At 47.2% G+C, this 19,278-nt stretch overlaps 1 protein-coding gene across 2 annotated transcripts in view; it reads right to left on the minus strand.

Moving 5' to 3' along the window:
- Window positions 1-19,278, minus strand: part of LOC144754139 (uncharacterized) — a 586,760-nt gene that overhangs the window by 344,456 nt on the left and 223,026 nt on the right. Inside the window, exon 1 of one of the 2 annotated variants that reach the window (XM_078641718.1) lies at window positions 710-803. The exons of the other annotated variant lie outside the window; for it this stretch is intronic. Coding sequence (XP_078497844.1) covers window positions 710-788 — 79 coding nt within the window. The 5' untranslated portion in view covers window positions 789-803. Of the gene's footprint in view, window positions 1-709; window positions 804-19,278 lie in introns of those variants that run through there. 2 annotated transcript variants of the gene reach the window in all.

Raw genomic sequence — 19,278 nt, forward strand, 5'->3', positions numbered from 1 at the left:
GTTCATTGTGCTTTCTAGTCTTTACAACAGTTCAAGGGTGTGTGATCATACAGAACCCCTACTGTGTTTTATATGAACTCATCTGTACATACTGCTTACAGATTACCTTCCTTCTCATCTATTGTCTACAGATCTTTAGTTTCACAGATATGCCACACATATACGTATAATGATTGGCAAAATCAATCTATGCTATGACTTTACGCCATGCCATATAATTGTATAAAAAGCCACATCACATAATTGTATCAAAATAACCCCTCTTGTTAATGACACTTTTTTGCACAATTTGTTTTGAAAAATAGCTGTGAAGATGAATTTAGCAGTAACATTTGGACCAAAATGACATATTGTCATTTTTTTTTCTTTTTTGGTAATTTTGTAGTACTGCTAAAAATGAAATCACATGTATTGTGCACACCCTTACAATCTGGACCCTACTGGGACCTCAGACACATCCTTACAGTGTTCCATCATTTCAACAGTTATTTCAGTAAATATTTTAGTAACTGGACTCTTTAATTCTGCTGATATCAAACTCCCAAAGCATTGAAATTTCAGTGTCAGCTGTACCCAGCTCAATTACACATGATGTATCCACCTTGAAAGGATGATAGGATAAGTTTAATTGTCATGATTTAAAATCTTTGCTGGCTAGTAATGTGTTAGTCTAGTTGTAAAGGGATATTAACCAGTTAAGCATTTTTACCTGTGGTGTGAAAACGCAGAACGAGCAGCAGGATGATGCCTGCCAAAGGGACTTCCGTTGCTCGCCCTCCCCGGGCCATGACACCCTTTGAAATTCCTTCCTTGGCTGCCTAAAAATCCACACTCCACAAATAGCTTGATCAGCATCTACAGAAATGTATCCACAAGTGAGTGTGGTGTTTGGTGTCACCTATATTTATGCTGATATGTTTGTAAACACTCCAGGCGAACATCCCTGACACACCCGCATTGTCTCCAGGTCCATGGGAGTGGCTCTCAGTGCTGGCACAGACTCAAGTCACTCATTTTCTGAAAAGTCAATTATCGAAATTGACGGCACCAAAATAGAAGATTTGGGATGTGATGAATGAGTGTAAAAATGTTGTTTGAAACTGGAATGCTGAGTAAGAAGGACCCGATGTCTGATCTAAGGCGAGAATTGCTTGAGGCACAAGTATCCAAAAACAGACTTTAGAGTACGTGAGCTAAAGCATGGTTTAATAACTTGCATAAGTCACCATAAAAGGGTATTACAGATGCAGATCCATTAACACAATTTCACAAAAACTTGTTTAATAATAAATCACAGTTTCCAAGCAAAACATCAACAGTCAGACTCCTTAATCAACCTCTGAACTAAACAACACAATTGGAGAGACAAACAGTATTAACACAACTTCTAGCTACAGCCAAACCATCATAAACATCAGGTCTACATTAGGTGGAAAAAAGTATTTCAGAATACTATAAACAATAACAAGAAATATTCCAGATACAGATTTTCATTAACACAATTTCACAAACACTTGTTTAATAATGAATGACTGTTACAAAGAAATTCATCAACAGTAAGACGGATCCCAATTTCAACGTATGAACTATAAAACACCATTACAGAGACAAATGTATAGATATAGTCAATATGGAATAAAAATGAGGTCTATACAGGATTCCAGTTGAAATTGATCAATCATAAAACAACATTCCAAGGGCAGGCAATTAGTAATTAAGCAGTGTTCCAGCAGTGTTCCAGGTAAAAGCAATTACCAGCAATGCAACATTTCATGTTCAATGTTAGACAATACAGTCCTGTTCCAGATGCAAACAGTCAACTTTAAATAGATCCTATATACCACTCTCCAACTATGAACTCATTCCAGAAACACGCGGTGACAATAAAATACATTCAAACACAAGGAGATGATAAGCGGTGCGCTGAAAATTTTCAGACACACCCCCAGTTACAGATCTGGGTTGATTCCATCCTCGTTCTTTAGCTCAATTCGCCAACCCAGTTCAGACCGAGCTATTTGCAAGTCAGTCTTGGCCCTGTGCCTCATTGGAACAGTCCAGCCCAAACTGTCAAGCCAGGTCTTCACTCGACCAGAAACAAGCATCCTGGGAATGGTTGTGAGGTAAAATATCTGCCAGGCTAGCTTAAATCCAGAGGAAAAGTGAGCAAGGGACCCACGTCTGGGCATACCATGCCAACTTAGGGCGAACAAAGCAAACACAAAGAGATGATGTTCGGAGCACTGAAACTTTTCATACACTCATCCCCAGTCACAGATCTGGGTTAAATCCATCATCATTCTTTAGCTCACTTCGCCACCCCAGTTCGGACCTAGCCTTATGCAAATCAGTCTGACCCTGTGCCTCATGGGAACAGTCCAGCACGTACTGCCAGACTAGATCCACCCTGGACGGGAAACAAGCATCCTGGGACCGGTTTTGTTCATCATTAAGACACAGTTCCACAAGCAACCGTTGAAAATGAAATAGTGGTTTAGAAATTACTGTATAACAATATTGTAACATTCTCAATATAACCTTACAATAGTAAAATATAATTCTGAATTTAACAGTTCATCATTTTAGACACATTTGTACAACAATCAAAGACAGATACAACTATTCATAACAAAACACCATTCCTCATACACCTATTCATCAACAAAGCTTAATGTTACATGCGAATCTAAAAAAAGAATACAGTTCCAAGTACAACCATTTATCTGTAAAACATGAACTCACATACTGCTTTGTATCGCATGCTAAATGTATGGAGCAGCTTCTCCTATACATTATGTGACGTTAATTCTTTCCACTCAAACGAGTTCCAAACTTTCTGTCTTTGACAACAATCTCACTGAAATAGCTTATGTTCTGAGATATTACTTGGACCTATTCCCTCTTGCCATGTGCACTATTCCAAAAACATAACTTTCAGCCTTGTCCCACCAGAATTAGTTTGTGTCTCTCCAGTAAAGTAATACATGATCCCCTTGATTGCAATGACTTCTGTAAACCCTCCTCCAACTTTGATTGCCCCAATCACGACCTTGCATTACAATTTCCTATTGTCCTTCAACATAGATCTGAAAAAACAACGGAGAGAGCTAGGACTGGAGGTGCGCCGTCCTTGTTCCTGGTAAGGTATTATCAAAAACAAAATTGGATGGACCTGTCTAGCACAATGTCCGACATTGCAGTGTCTGGCACCGCAGGGGTTTGTTAGAAGAACCCTCACACACCAACCTAGTTGGTGTCATGCTACATCTTTGGGTTCCCAGCTGTTTAGCCGAAATACTCAGCTGTGATATGACACCTGATTATAGTGGAGCTGGTTTTTGTGTTAGTGTGTTGTAGTGGTGTATTAAAAATATCTCTGGTACTCTGATTGACCCAGTGGCCCAGGATAAGTTAAAAAAAGGTGGATAACTCAGAAAAACTGTTTAGTTGAGTGTTAGTTATCTGTTAGGTCGACATGTTTCAGACCGTATAAAAATGAGTAGGGCTTTCTTCAGGACCGTGTTCAAAGTGATATTAAAATATGGTGAAAAAGTGAAAGTGAGTGGCAAACAATTTGGGACATGGGACTTGTTGGCATAACCAGTTGAGAGGTCAAAACCAGAATATGTGATCATAGAAGCAATATTCAGTAGAAAAGGAATACTACCAGAATGACAAATCACTTCCTTGAACTGGGCCACACCGCAAATGACATGGAATGGAACATCATTGAACACCCAGTTAACTCCCCCTCTCAACAACAACTGTTAGAAAAAGAACAAAGATGGATATATCGGCTATCCACTCATCTACATGGATTAAACCAGAGCTTTCCAAAATCTGTGTCGCGACACAGTACTGTGTCGCCTGCCATGTGTGGGTGTGTCGCATGAGATTAATAGACCCGCTCTAATAATTGATTTTGCAGGACGGTACTTCTCATATCAGTGACGCAATACAACTAAGCAGCAGCTCCTCTGATGAGTCTGGAAGCCGAGGCTATGCTCTCTGAGGTGGGGTAATAAAATGGCCTGCCTTCCTCCTGTTGTTTCCTGCTGGGAGGAGTGTGCATGTGGAGGTGGGGAAGGGTCATGGTGACTGACAATGGGTTTTGCATTATTTGCTGCATTGCAAGAGGAGGTCAGAGATAGTCGCATTCAGATTCCAGTCTTGAGAGCGTGCACGGTTCAGCTACTGCCAGGTACCGGACACGACCACTGTCAGACTCCGGACAGGCGAGAGCCACTGTTAGATATGATGGGAAAGGGGGGGGGGGTTACAACCTCATGGGACTCTAACCCTGAGAGTGCGAGAGCCACGGCAAGTATGAATGAGATGAGCGTGTGGCACAGACAATGGGCACGAGAGCGCGCAGAGCTCAAGAGCTGGCAGACACCGGTAAGAGACAGCGTGGGCACATCACCTAACAGACAGCAGGTGTGAGAACCCAGGGGCACGATCACTATCAGATACCACGCACCAGAGCATGGGACTCAGTTATGCAAGAACACAAGAAAACGCAAGACTTGGAGACTGTCAGACACCAGCAGTAGACTACAAGATACACCCTCTGTTAGACATTGAGCAGGACATAGCACGGTGCAAAGCCACGGTCAGACACTGGGCACGTCTCACAAGTTAGGACTGTGCAAGCCCACCATCAGGCACTCTGCACGGTTAGAAATGACACTCAATCAGGGTCAAACACAGGCACACAAACCCTGTCACTCGCCAAGCGTCTGAGAGAACTAGGGACAGCTCTATGACACACCGTTCACAAGGAAACAGGCTATATCGGACATGAATGTGCAATTGCAAAATGACACCACACCGCACCGCGTACGATCACAGTCCACTTTTATGTAATTAATTGTCCCTCCACAGACCCAGGTGTCAGCAAAGGTTGGTGCACTTTTAATGGGACTGTGACAGAACGTCTCACCAGGACTACATACTTTTAATGGTGCATGCAGCACATTCGAAGCGGGCAGGATATTTTAATTTTAAAGCGCCTGTACAGTCACTTCTTAGCAGGCGGTTCACTTTAATGTGAGAGTGACAGAACATCTGCATTGAGCACTATATGTTGGTGAGACATTCTCAAGAGATCGCAGCAGGGATTCTGTACTTTCAATAGCAGAGTACTGCACTTTTCAATCGAGTGGGTGTGCATTTAATGTGCCACCACAGTCATTTCCCATCAAGGCTAGTTCACTTTTAAGGGAGGGTGGTAGAACTTCTAAGATGGGTGTGTATACTCTTTAATGGAACATTCCCAGAAGCTAGCAGCAGTTTGGCAATGTATATGTGTTATATTAAAAATCATATTTTTCAATGAAAGGCTTTCGTGAGATATGTTGTGTCCCCATACAGTTTGTTATTTACAATTTCTATGCCATATGTATTTGTCCTTATATCTTATATAAAGTTCATTTAACCTCCGGTTTGCTAGTAAAACTGAATTACCTTGTAGTGAAAAGATGCACGTCTAAAAATGCAGTTAATTTAACCTCTGGTTTGCTAGTAAAACTGCATTACCGTGTCGCGAAATGATGCATGTCTTAAAAAGTGTGTCACCAACAGGAAAAGTTTGGAAAGCTCTGGATTAAACAATAACATTCCATGGAACAGTTTGAATATATAATCCAAAAATCACAATTAGTCCAAAACACCTGAATTAGTGGCTTGACTCTAGCATTTCCAATCACTATTGCATAATAAACAAAGCAATAGAATACAACTTAAATTTCCCCTGACACCTTTAGTTAATAACATCACCCACACAATTTTACATATTGTCATACAAGCGGCAATATGTGTGGCAAAACATAAGGTTGACTTATAAACTCTATAAAGCTTATCATGCATACACATAACTTGAAATAATTGCTGGACTATTGTTAGACTATTTACTACCTTTTTATACAGTGCAGAAAAACTCTCCAATACCGCACTTTAGCATCATGTAACCAGCAATATGTGTGCATATAATGTAAATATAATTATGAACTTTTAACATGAGCACCAATGAAAAAATTTCACTGCGCATTAGCCCATGCACTTCAGTCCTCAGAATCACTATTTCATGGGACATACAGGGTGATCTAGCACAAGCGCATGCACGCTAATATCCCGTTTCCGAATGTTCTGTCAGCTAGAATAATATGTGTGTGTTAGACCTGTCTGGTTTTTTTGTGTAGTCCCTCCGATTTATTATTTATTTTGTCCCCTTTTTGCCCCTCATACCCTTAATCATTTTTGTGTCCACTAGTTTTTAAAGTTGTTGGCCAAGGGGTATAGGTGTTCTTTTGTCCCTCATAGTCTTTCACCTCAGGCCCAGAGGCCTGTTCTGATAGGAAAAGTTGGAACCACACAAAATGGTGGTTACCAACTGCCTTAACTGCCAAACCCAGAACTTGCCCATAGACCAGTATAGGGCATTCCAGAACCTTCTGGTCCATTCTGGACCACTGAGGGGCAGCCTATATAAGGCGGAATGCGGGGCAGCCATTTTGTCTACCTGTGAGAGTCAGCTGGAGGACAGGCTATCTTGGAAGGTGGGGGGAGGCTAGTGAGAGGGTTGATCACCTGGATTGGGAAGCAGCCTAATAATTCACTTCTCTACTCCTCCTCTGGGATCCTTGTCTTGTCCCCGCTGTGGTTGTTTAGGGGAGACCCTGGGCGCCTGACTGACCCCCAGCTTCAAAATAGTGGGGTGTAAACAGGAGAAGGAGACTGTGGCGCTGCGGAGCGCAGTCCTCTGCCCAGTGAAAGGAATTCTGCTGTGATTCCCTCTAGCAGTGGAGGGTTAATTCTTGTGGCCCCCACCCTTTTATTTAGCCCTCAATACCATCCTGCCCTGGTTTCAGCGACTGTCCTCTTGTCCAATCTCCCCAAAGTGAGTCATCTCTCACCTGCTGTGAAGTGGAGCTAGCGCCTGGTGAGCTGTCCTAGCTCAGTGTTTGAGCGCCATCTGGGAGGGGCAGTGGGCGCTGAGGGAGCAGTGGCCAGGAGAAATCGGCGCTGGATTGTGACTGAGGAGGCACTTGGAAGGTGAAGGGTGCCGGTTCCCTGAAGCGGCGCTGATCTCGCCGTCTGCAGGGCCCCCGGGAGCACTGGTTGTGGCATTGTACAGAGACCCAAGGTTTCAAGTCCGTAAGCGCTACCGCGCATGCCCCCGGCGTTCCCACTCCCTTGGTGCAGGAGGGGCCTAGGACCGAGCAGGCCCGGAAGGAGTAGCGTCTCGCCAGCGGAGCCAGCGCGGAGGTAGGCGGGAGGTAGGCGGGTCTGGAAGCGAGGCGGTAGCGTGAACACCTCGCGCATGCCCAGAAGTGTGCGCGCGTAAGCCCCGAGTGAGGAGAAGCGTCTAAATTCCCTCGGCGGTTGAACGCGTGTGTGGAGACACCTCGTCTCTGCTCCAGCGCCCCTGAGAGAGCTGGCTTGAGTAGGAAGGGGGAAGCTGAGGGGCCCTGGAGATCGGTGGGCCTCCTCAGCGTTCAGCTCCTTTGCCCTGCCTCTGGTGATGCAAGATCTCAACTAAAGGAGGTATTACAAGTAAGGAGGATTAAGCAGGGGAAGTTAGAGGCTGAGAAGTGTCCCTCATAAGAGCAGAGACTGCCGATTGACTGGACTAGGACCAGGCTGGTGCTAGGGAGCGACCCTCTGGTCCTGATAAGTTACAGTGAAATTTATAACATTGAAGGTGGAGTGTTCATTCAAATGTAAACTAACATTCTGATTCAAATGTCTCTAATGTCAGCCCTAGTGCATAGTTCAACTGCAAGAAGTTAGAGCAGAGGGAGGCTAATTCATCCTTCCGTGATCTAAGGTGTGGAGAGGGTTAAGGTTTAGGTGTGTCAGGGAAGACCACATCTTCAAAGTGATGAGTTTAATGTAAAACACTGTTAATGCTGAGTATTGATTTGATTTAACAACTTCAACAGTATTTTGATTTATGACCTGACATACTGCAGTGTATTTAATTGTGAATTCTGAAGGCAAAAAGAGCAAAGATATTATTTTTATAAACCAGTACATATTTTCCTAACAAATTGGTGTAGTGTCCTTTTTAAGTGTTATTGCGTGGATTTACTGCTGGGTGGTTTGCAACCTTCACACTTGTGCCTCTAGAATTGCATGTCTTACCCCTAGGCCAGGCTACCCTAGGTGACCTGACATCCCAGGTTCTAACATTTGGTGCCTAGCGGTGGGATTCTGACTTGGTTGCAGCTACTCATTAGTAATTCAACGCAATACACTGACCTACACCAGGAGTTTTCTCCTTGCGGCCCTCCTAATTTGAATTTTGTTTTTCCAAATTTATTTCTGGTGGTGGGTGGAGGTTAACCTCAGGTCACTTCTTGGTTTTCTCCTGTGTGTTAATTTTATTCCATAAGTGAAAGATGGAGTTGAATTTTAAAGAGCTAGAATCCAATACTGTGGCCCAACTCAGAGAATGGTGTCAGCAACAAGGGGTATTCTTTAACAAAGGTGCCAAGAAAGGCGAGTTGCTGACAAGCATAAGGGCATGGGTGGAAGCTCATTTAAGGGAAGAACCAGATACCGAAGAGAGTGACGAGGACACTGTCCTTGAGATTGCAATGTTGAACCAAGCTGGAAGGGGGAATCTGCTGACAGGTCCCAGGACACCTTCGAGGGAGGGCAGCAGCGTCTCAGACAGGGGTTTAACTGACGCCGAGCTAGAAGATAGGAGGGAGGAGAGGAGAATGAAGTTGGAATTAGCTAGGATGGAGATGGAAAGGGAGGACAGGAGGTTAGCCCATGAGCGAACCATCAAAGAGATGGACCTACAAGCCTTAATACAAAGGCCTCCCAATCCAGATAATGGTGGCAGCGAAACTAAGGTGAACACCAGGGAACCCAGACCCTATCTACCCAAAGATGTCATCGCTAGTTACACCCCAGGCGATTACATTGCCAAATGGCTGGCCGCCTACGAAGTTTCTCTAAGGGCTCACGGGATCTTAGAAACTCACTGGGGAGGTGGGCTGTATAAATACATGCCCCCTGCTGGCAGAGACACCTTGTTGGCTCTGGAGCAGGATGAGCAAACCCACTACCCTACAATGAAGGTGGCACTGGTGAAAAAGTTTGGACTTACCCCTGAAAGGTACAGACAGAAATTCAGGGGAAGTCACAAACTGAGTACCCAGAATTGGGTAGACTTTTTAGACTACGCCAAGAAAGCTTTGGAGGGTTGGGTCAAGGGCAGCGAGGTCAAAGATTATGAGGAGCTGTACAATCTATTTTTGAAAGAACACCTCCTCAAGAAATGTTTTCCCGAGTTGCGCCAACACCTGGTGGATAGCAAGCTGACCAATCCCCGGAAGCTTGCAGAGGAGGCGGACACTTGGGCAAGTACCCGGGTGTCCTCAAAGGGGACAGGAGGGGATTCTCAAAAAGCCGGACAGGGCGCCCCCCAGAAGAAGGAGGGGGGAGATAAAAAGAAGGAGTTCTCCAAAGGTCCCCAAAATAATTTCCAAGGTAAGGGAGCAGGTTTCACCCCTAGGGCAAACCCGCCCAGAAACCCTAATCCTGGCCAAAGCCAGCAGCCAAGGGTTCTCCACTGTTTTGAATGCGGTGGTGTTGGACATTATAAGGGAGATGTCAGATGCCCAAAGAGACCACCCCCTCCCACCGGAGGAAAGTCACCGGGAGTAGCTAGTGTAGCGCTCGGGGAGGAGTTGCCCTTAGATAAGGGGGGTGAGTGGGCGGGTGTCACCTTAGTGTCCCTGGGAGAACGGGAGATGGTTCCAAAGATCCAGGTGCCCCCAAATACTACAAAGTATGGGCAATGGGTTACCATCAATGGCCAAAGAGGGGAGGCTCTGAGAGATACAGGAGCCAGTATGACTATGGTGAGAAGTCAACTGGTGTCTCCAGAGCAGGTTGTTCCTAATGTACTCCACCCCGCCGCGATGGCTGACGGCAGAATGGGCCACTATCCAGTGGCTGAGGTTCCCTTTGAGTGGGAAGGGGTTGCAGGTTCACTTCGAGTTGCCGTAAGCCCTGCCGTGCCAGTTGATTGTCTGTTGGGGAATGACATGGAGCACAACACTTGGAGAGAGGTGGAATACCGGACGCATTCTGCGATGCTGGGTACACCTGACTAGGCCTGTGTAAGCACACGGTCTGCGACTGCCCGGAGAGGGAGTTCGCCTGGGTTGGAGCCTGGAACAATGGCCCAACCCGCTGCTAAAAAGGGACAGACCCGGAGACAGGGAGAGCCTGCTCCGGCTTCCACACCCCATGAGACAGATCGGCCACCTGCGGTGGTGGACCAGGAGTCCGTGGAGGGGGAAGTAGACTCTCTGGAGGATTTACCCATCCCTGCCGAGTGGCATGTGGAGGGAGGTCCTACCAGAGAGGAATTCTGTAAGGGGCAGAGGGAGTGCCCCACCCTTGAGGGACTGAGGCGACAGGCTGAAGCCCAGGCAGCAGGTGATGCTACGGGACACCACCATATTTACTGGGAGGATGGACTCCTCTACAGTGAACCCAAGGTACCCCTACCTGGCTCATCAAGGGCCTTGGTGGTCCCGCAGCAATACCGAGCCTTTCTGCTGGAATTGGCTCATGCAATACCCTTGGCAGGACACTTAGGCCAGGACAAGACCTTTGCTCGGCTTGTCCTCCACTTTTACTGGCCTCAGATGAAAGTGGCGTCCAACACTTACTGTCGGACCTGTGTATCCTGCCAGGCCAGTGGGAAAACAGGAGTGAAGCTGAAAGCTCCCCTGGAACCACTTCCAGTCGTTAGCACCCCCTTCGAAAGGGTGGGCATTGACATTGTAGGGCCATTAGATCCACCAACAACAGCTGGTCACAGGTTTATCCTGGTTCTAGTGGATCATGCCACACGGTACCCAGAGGCCATCCCTCTGAGGACTGTTACTGCACCTGTGGTGGCTAGGGCCCTGATGGGAATCTTTACCCGTGTAGGATTCCCCAAGGAAGTTGTGTCCGACAGGGGGACCAACTTCCTGTCAGCTTACATGCGGACAATGTGGAAGGAGTGTGGAGTGACCTACCGGTTCACCACTCCTTATCACCCCCAGTCAAATGGACTGGTTGAGAGGTTTAATAAGACCCTGAAGGGCATGATAAGAAGTCTGCCGGAGAGCTTACGGAGGAAATGGGACGTCCTCCTGCCTTGCTTGCTGATCTCTTACAGAGAAGTGCCGCAGATGGGAGTGGGCTTCAGCCCTTTTGAATTGTTGTATGGGCGCCCTGTGCGTGGACCTCTCAGCCTGGTGAAGGATGGATGGGAAAAGTCTCCCAGGAAACCTCCTCAGGATGTGGTGAGCTACATGCTGGCCTTTAGGAGCCAGATGGCCAAGTTGTGGAAGCAGGCTTCTGATAATTTGGAGGCCAGTCAGGCAGTAATGAAGGAATGGTACGACCAAAATGCTCACCCGGTGGAGTTGGAGCCTGGCCAAAAAGTATGGGTGATGGAACCTGGAGAGCTAAGTGCCCTTCAAGATCGTTGGACAGGCCCATTTGAGGTGTTGGAGAAGAAGGGTAAGGCCACTTACTTGGTGGATCTTAAGACCCCGCGACAGCCCCTACGGGTGCTGCATGCCAATCGCCTCAAACCCCACCATGAGAGGCCAGAGGTCATCCTGATGTTGGTGACTGATGGTGCCGAGGAAGCAGAAAGCGAGCCTCTCCCGGATCTCTTTTCATCCCAAGAGAAGGATGGGTCGGTGGAGGGAGTGATTCTCTCCCCATCCCTAACTCCTGAGCAACGAGAGGATTGCCGCCAGGTATTGGAGCAGTACTCTTCGCTGTTCTCCCTTGTCCCGGGAAGAACCCACCTGTGTACCCATGATGTGGACACAGGAGACAGCCCCCCAGTGAAGTCAAAGACCTACAGGCTGTCAGACAAGGTGAAGGCTAGCATCCATGGAGAGGTTGCCAAGATGCTAGAGCTAGGAGTGATAGAACCTTCCAACAGCCCTTGGTCCAGTCCGGTGGTGCTAGTGCCAAAAGCCGCCCCACCAGGCACCACACCAGAACTGAGGTTCTGTGTGGATTACCGAGGACTGAACTCAGTTACAAAGACTGATGCTCATCCGATCCCTAGGGCGGATGAGTTAATTGACCGGCTAGGAGCTGCCCAATACCTAAGTACCTTTGACCTCACTTCAGGGTACTGGCAGATCTCCTTGACAGATGGAGCAAAGGAAAGGTCAGCCTTCTCCACGCCTGAGGGACACTTCCAGTTTTGTGTGATGCACTTTGGGCTCAAGAACGCCCCTGCCACATTTCAGCGGCTGGTGAACCAGGTCCTCTCTGGAATGGAGAGTTTCTCTGCTGCCTACCTGGATGACATTGCTGTCTTCAGTAGCAGTTGGGAGGACCATTTGCAACATTTGCAAGCAGTTCTCCAGGCCCTGAAAAAGGCTGGATTGACAATCAAGGCCAGCAAATGCCAGATTGGACAGGGGTCGGTTGTGTACCTTGGACACTTGGTGGGTAGGGGGTCAGTGCAGCCCCTGCAGGCAAAGATTGAGGCAATCATGGCCTGGGAACCCCCCAAGACACAGACTGAGGTCCGAGCTTTCCTGGGCCTCACAGGCTACTACCGTCGCTTTGTGAAGGGGTATGGCACTATAGTAGCGCCCCTCACGGAGCTCACCTCCAAGAAACAACCTCGACGGGTAGTTTGGACAAAGGCTTGTCAGCAAGCCTTTGAAAAGTTGAAGCAGGCAATGTGTGTAGCACCGGTCCTGAGGGCCCCAGACTTCTCCAAGGAGTTCATTGTCCAAACAGATGCATCAGAACATGGCATTGGGGCAGTGTTATCGCAACTAAATGAAGAGGGCCTGGATCAACCTGTGGTCTTTTTATCCAGGAGACTGCTTCCCCGGGAACAAAAGTGGAGTGCAATTGAGCGGGAAGCTTTTGCGGTGGTGTGGGCTCTGAAGAAGCTGCGGCCATACCTCTTTGGCTCGCACTTCCTGGTTCATACTGACCACCGACCCCTTCGTTGGCTGATGCAAATGAAGGGGGAAAATCCCAAGCTGTTGAGGTGGTCCATCTCCCTACAGGGAATGGACTTCCGGGAGGAACATCGGCCTGGAGTGGACCACGCCAATGCAGACGGTCTCTCCAGGTATTTCCGCCTTAGTGATGAGGACTCCCAAGGGGTTGGGTAGTTCTCCCCACTTTCAGCTGGGGGGGACGCGTGTTAGACCTGTCTGTTTTTTTTGCGTAGTCCCTCCAATTTATTATTTATTTTGTCCCCTTTTTGCCCCTCATACCCTTAATAATTTTTGTGTCCACTAGTTTTTAAAGGTGTTGGCCAAGGGGATAGGTGTTCTTTTGTCCCTCATAGTCTTTCACCTCAGGCCCAGAGGCCTGTTCTGATAGGAAAAGTTGGAACCACACAAAATGGTGGTTACCAACTGCCTTAACTGCCAAACCCAGAACTTGCCCATAGACCAGTATAGGGCATTCCAGAACCTTCTGGTCCATTCTGGACCACTGAGGGGCAGCCTATATAAGGCGGAATGCGGGGCAGCCATTTTGTCTACCTGTGAGAGTCAGCTGGAGGACAGGCTATCTTGGAAGGTGGGGGGAGGCTAGTGAGAGGGTTGATCACCTGGATTGGGAAGCAGCCTAATAATTCACTTCTCTACTCCTCCTCTGGGATCCTTGTCTTGTCCCCGCTGTGGTTGTTTAGGGGAGACCCTGGGCGTCTGACTGACCCCCAGCTTCAAAATAGTGGGGTGTAAACAGGAGAAGGAGACTGTGGCGCTGCGGAGCGCAGTCCTCTGCCCAGTGAAAGGAATTCTGCTGTGATTCCCTCTAGCAGTGGAGGGTTAATTCTTGTGGCCCCCACCCTTTTATTTAGCCCTCAATACCATCCTGCCCTGGTTTCAGCGACTGTCCTCTTGTCCAATCTCCCCAAAGTGAGTCATCTCTCACCTGCTGTGAAGTGGAGCTAGCGCCTGGTGAGCTGTCCTAGCTCAGTGTTTGAGCGCCATCTGGGAGGGGCAGTGGGCGCTGAGGGAGCAGTGGCCAGGAGAAATCGGCGCTGGATTGTGACTGAGGAGGCACTTGGAAGGTGAAGGGTGCCGGTTCCCTGAAGCGGCGCTGATCTCGCCGTCTGCAGGGCCCCCGGGAGCACTGGTTGTGGCATTGTACAGAGACCCAAGGTTTCAAGTCCGTAAGCGCTAGCGCGCATGCCCCCGGCGTTCCCACTCCCTTGGTGCAGGAGGGGCCTAGGACCGAGCAGGCCCGGAAGGAGTAGCGTCTCGCCAGCGGAGCCAGCGCGGAGGTAGGCGGGAGCGGAGGCGGGTCTGGAAGCGAGGCGGTAGCGTGAACACCTCTCGCATGCCCAGAAGTGTGCGCGCGTAAGCCCCGAGTGAGGAGAAGCGTCTGAATTCCCTCGGCGGTTGACCGCGTGTGTGGAGACACCTCGTCTCTGCTCCAGCGCCCCTGAGAGAGCTGGCTTGAGTAGGAAGGGGGAAGCTGAGGGGCCCTGGAGATCGGTGGGCCTCCTCAGCGTTCAGCTCCTTTGCCCTGCCTCTGGTGATGCAAGATCTCAACTAAAGGAGGTATTACAAGTAAGGAGGATTAAGCAGGGGAAGTTAGAGGCTGAGAAGTGTCCCTCATAAGAGCAGAGACTGCCGATTGACTGGACTAGGACCAGGCTGGTGCTAGGGAGCGACCCTCTGGTCCTGATAAGTTACAGTGAAATTTATAACATTGAAGGTGGAGTGTTCATTCAAATGTAAACTAACATTCTGATTCAAATGTCTCTAATGTCAGCCCTAGTGCATAGTTCAACTGCAAGAAGTTAGAGCAGAGGGAGGCTAATTCATCCTTCCGTGATCTAAGGTGTGGAGAGGGTTAAGGTTTAGGTGTGTCAGAGAAGACCACATCTTCAAAGTGATGAGTTTAATGTAAAACACTGTTAATGCTGAGTATTGATTTGATTTAACAACTTCAACAGTATTGTGATTTATGACCTGACATACTGCAGTGTATTTAATTGTGAATTCTGAAGGCAAAAAGAGCAAAGATATTAATTTTATAAACCAGTACATATTTTCCTAACAAATTGGTGTAGTGTCCTTTTTAAGTGTTATTGCGTAGATTTACTGCTGGGTGGTTTGCAACCTTCACACTTGTGCCTCTAGAATTGCATGTCTTACCCCTAGGCCAGGCTACCCTAGGTGACCTGACATCCCAGGTTCTAACAGTGTGCAAATATAATGTTAATGTAATCATGAACTTTTAAAATGAGCACCAATGAAAACATCCCACCGCGCATTAACACATGCGCCTCAGTCCTCAGAATCACCACTCCAGCGGGCATACACGGTGATCTAGCGCAAGCGCCTGCACGCTAATACCCCCTTTCCGAATGTTCTGTCAGCTAGAGCGGGAACTACCAGCGCATGTGTGCCAATATCTCCAAGAGCGGAATACGTCATTCCGTATTCCTACAGACAGGTAGCCACCACGCCAGAGACTCTAGCAGTCTAGTAGTTGTGTGCTACTCCCGCAAACATTGGAAACACCCAGCGGCCCGGCTCGTTCCCCACGCTTCCCTGTTACTTAAATGCTGAGCGGGGCCTGGTTCAAACACCAGCCAGGTCCCGTGAGATCCACAAGTAGTTTTGCAGCCGGGTGAGCCCTTATTCACAAGTAAGTGCCATAGCGATCGAAATGCACAGGACACACACTGTCAGCATCACTTGTCCTCCTTCCGTTTTTGTAACAGGCAGCAAGACGGCTCAACCTTTTTCTCCATTCCCAAATAGGTAGTGAGACCAAGGGTCCCCCGCCCACGGGTTCTGATTTGCGTTGTATCATGGTAACCAACGTAAATATAATTTAACTTTAACTTTGCTAAAGTGATATGGACCAAACGTTTGGCCCACCCTATACACAAAAATTACAGCTATGTTCACGTATAGCGCTCCATCCAATACTACGCCATGGAGTATGAATGCAGTTATCTTGACCTGACTTACTGCAGCCATCATGCATTCATTACTCCACTAGAAGCACGATGGAGGCGCTGTGTCTAGCCCTGTCACAAGCATTTGTTTTACCACCAGAAAGCTCCTTTGTAACCTGCATGCTGTGTGCGCAAGTGTTGTACATGTATGAAAGACACAAAGTGTGTTTACAATTTAGTAACACACCGCATATGAATGACTATACAGATTAGCACCAGAGCCGGTCCTAGGCCTTCTGAGGCCCCGGGCGAAAGGGAAGATGTGAGGCCCCTCTAAGTGCCTTACTGTCTGCGCGAGTGCGCGCAGCGCTTTTCCTGCATTTCATATCGGCCCCCCTGCTCTGTGGTCTACTCTGCGGGGCCAGCGGCGGGGCCCCCTGAGCGCGAGGCCCTGGGCAGCTGCCCATACCGCCCATGCCTAGGACCGGCCCTGATTAGCACACAATGCGTATGAATGACTCTGTTGGAATGTTATATGTTAAATGTTGTACTGTGTTTGACTTGTTATTTTCATTTACAGGTAAATTACCGCAGGTGGACAAGAAATACGGTTAATCCCCGCAGCATAAGCTAGCACACCTTAACACGTGTGCTACTTAAAATGCGAATAAACGTGGCGTAACAATTTTTTGCCACTCACTTTCCCTTTTTCACCATATTTTAATATCACTTTGAACACGGTCCTGAAGAAAGCTCTACTCATTTTTATACGGGCTGAAACATGTCGACCTAACAGATAACTAAGACTCAACTAAACAGTCTTTCTAAGTTATCCACCTGTTTTTAACGTATCCTGGGCCACTGGGAATAAATATTTCTAGTCAGTCAGAGTACCAGAGATAATTTAATACACCACTTCATCACACTATCACAAAAAACAGCTTCACTGTAATAGTGTGTCGCAGCACAGCTGAGTAGCATTCGGCTACTTAGCTGGAAACCCGATGATGAAGCATGACACCAACTAGGTTGGTGTTTGAGGTTTCTTCTAACAAACCCATGCGGTGCCAAACACTTCAATGTCACACATTGTGCTAGACAGGTCCGTCCAATTTTGTTTTTGATGATAACTTCAACATAGATCACCATGCACCATACTCTCTTTAAGAAAAATAAATCATTAAACCTTCTTTCACATGCCACTGTAGCCTATAATTCATTACACCATTTCCCAGAGCAGCCTTTTACTCTCCCTAGTCTCCTCTCCACATCTTTGGAGCAGCAGCAAAACTCTGATCTAAAGTGGCAAAATCTGTTGCCAATCACGACCATGAAATCTCTGGGGCAGATTTCCAAGCCCCATATGCCACATTTGCACCGCCGTTGCATCCCTTTAGTGACGCAGCGGCGGCGCAAAGCCAGCGCCATGCTGTGGGGTATTTACAACGTGACGATGTAAAGCCCTGCGCCACATGTGGGCGATCCGACACAGGGTGGGGGGGCGTTTCGGGACACGAGCGCCTCGGAAAAGTGGCTGAGTGAAATCTACAAGATTTCACTCACTCACTTTTACTGCCATAATGCGTCGAAACCCTGCGCCTGCTTGAAGCAGGTGTAAGTATTGACGCAGCATGTTAGGCATAGGGGCACCCGAGCCTTGCTGGAGCTGCGTCACACTTGCGACGCGACTCCAGCAATGCGCCATTGTAAATGCGGCGCATCAGTGGTGGCGCACGGGTGGTTTGGCGTGTCGCAACTTCTTTGGCGCATCTCTGCTGCCCCTTAGTCTTGAGCTCGAGTTGGAGTAATGTCCTCTTCACAAAACAATATGGTAATAGTTCTTCTTGTGTAGTTGACTATTTCATGTGAATGTGATGGTAGGTCTTATGGAGGGTTTGCAGTGTTGGACTGGCACGTCCAGCATATTAGCACACTGGCAGTGCTTCAATGCCCAACAGACCAGTACTACATTGAGGGCTTGCACTTGCTTTAAAATCTTGCTTCATTGGAAATAGCTTCCTGTTGACCCGCACTCCTCTTTCGAATGATACGATCTGGAAATCATATCTTTCGATAATCCCCATCAGTGATCTACTACCTCCTTCAGCAATGATGGAACACAACTACTAATCTTTTCTTATTGCTTTGTTTTCCAATTTGATTTGAATCTTTTCTGGGGTTATTCAAAAAGCACGTCAGCCAACAAAGCCACCTTTATCTTACTATGCAACTAACTTGTCCAAATTGATTTGTATGATCATTTTCATACACTTTTCCCCTGAGATTTACACAAGGTAAAACATATGATCAAGCTGAAAAAGATATAAAATGGACATCATCACCTTGGCAATAACACCCTTCAAGAATGTACGCCATATCTTGTGTAAGTACGTTTGTAAGTGAGAGTAAGAACCGATAAGTGTGAGTACTTTTCTGTGTCAGTATGTGAGTGAGAATGAGCATGACTAAGAATGAGTGAGTGAGAGAGAGTGCATTAAAGTAAGTATGGGAGAAGAGATTGAATGAGAGAGTAAGTAAGTGTAAGTGAGACAGTGATAGTGTAAGTGAAGCAAAGTGTGTCTGTTTACATGTTTTATCATTGTGTGCCTGCCACTTTCCATGGCATACTAAATATATTTATTTTTATGGAGCTACTGTAGCACATGCTGCCACTCAGCAATAAAGATAATTCTGGGTATAAGGAAGGTCACCCATGGAAAAATGCAGATCCTGATATACTATAAGTTATTCTTGTCATGGAACATGGAAAATGCTCAAATTTTTATGCTAAAGGATATTTGTGGCATGGGGCACCCATGCCAAAATGCTAGCACTGGGATACTGGAGGTATTTCATGGCAAACTGGAGAGCTCCCAAGGCAAAATGTAGACCCAGAAATACTGGGAGTTATACCTGACCTAAGAGGACAGCTATGGCAAAATACTGGTGCCAGCATGCCGGAGGTAATTTTTTTTCTCAGATGCGGGCAGCCCGTAATATTGGGGCTGAGAGGGCAAACAATGATAAAATGCTGGCTCTGGAATACTGGAGGTAATTTTTGACATATGTGTCACCGGGGTATTTGAGGTGTATCAATGGAAACTTCTGATACTGGAATATTGTGCATAATTCTTGGCTTAAGGGGAGATCCCTAAGGAAATGTAGATGTTGGCACTTGAAGGTATTTCTTAAGATATAGGGAACTCTCAAGGCGAATTGTATTCTAAAAAAAAGGGATGAACTCCTGTTAGTGCTATACCCTATAGCTTTCAAAGATCCGCACCCGCAGGTGCATATAGAACTAATCTAGCTATCTCTTGTACCTCGTATATTTCTGGAGT

The sequence above is a fragment of the Lissotriton helveticus genome, chromosome 5_1, assembly GCF_964261635.1.
Source record: "Lissotriton helveticus chromosome 5_1, aLisHel1.1, whole genome shotgun sequence".
In the NCBI taxonomy this organism is placed as follows: domain Eukaryota; kingdom Metazoa; phylum Chordata; class Amphibia; order Caudata; family Salamandridae; genus Lissotriton; species Lissotriton helveticus.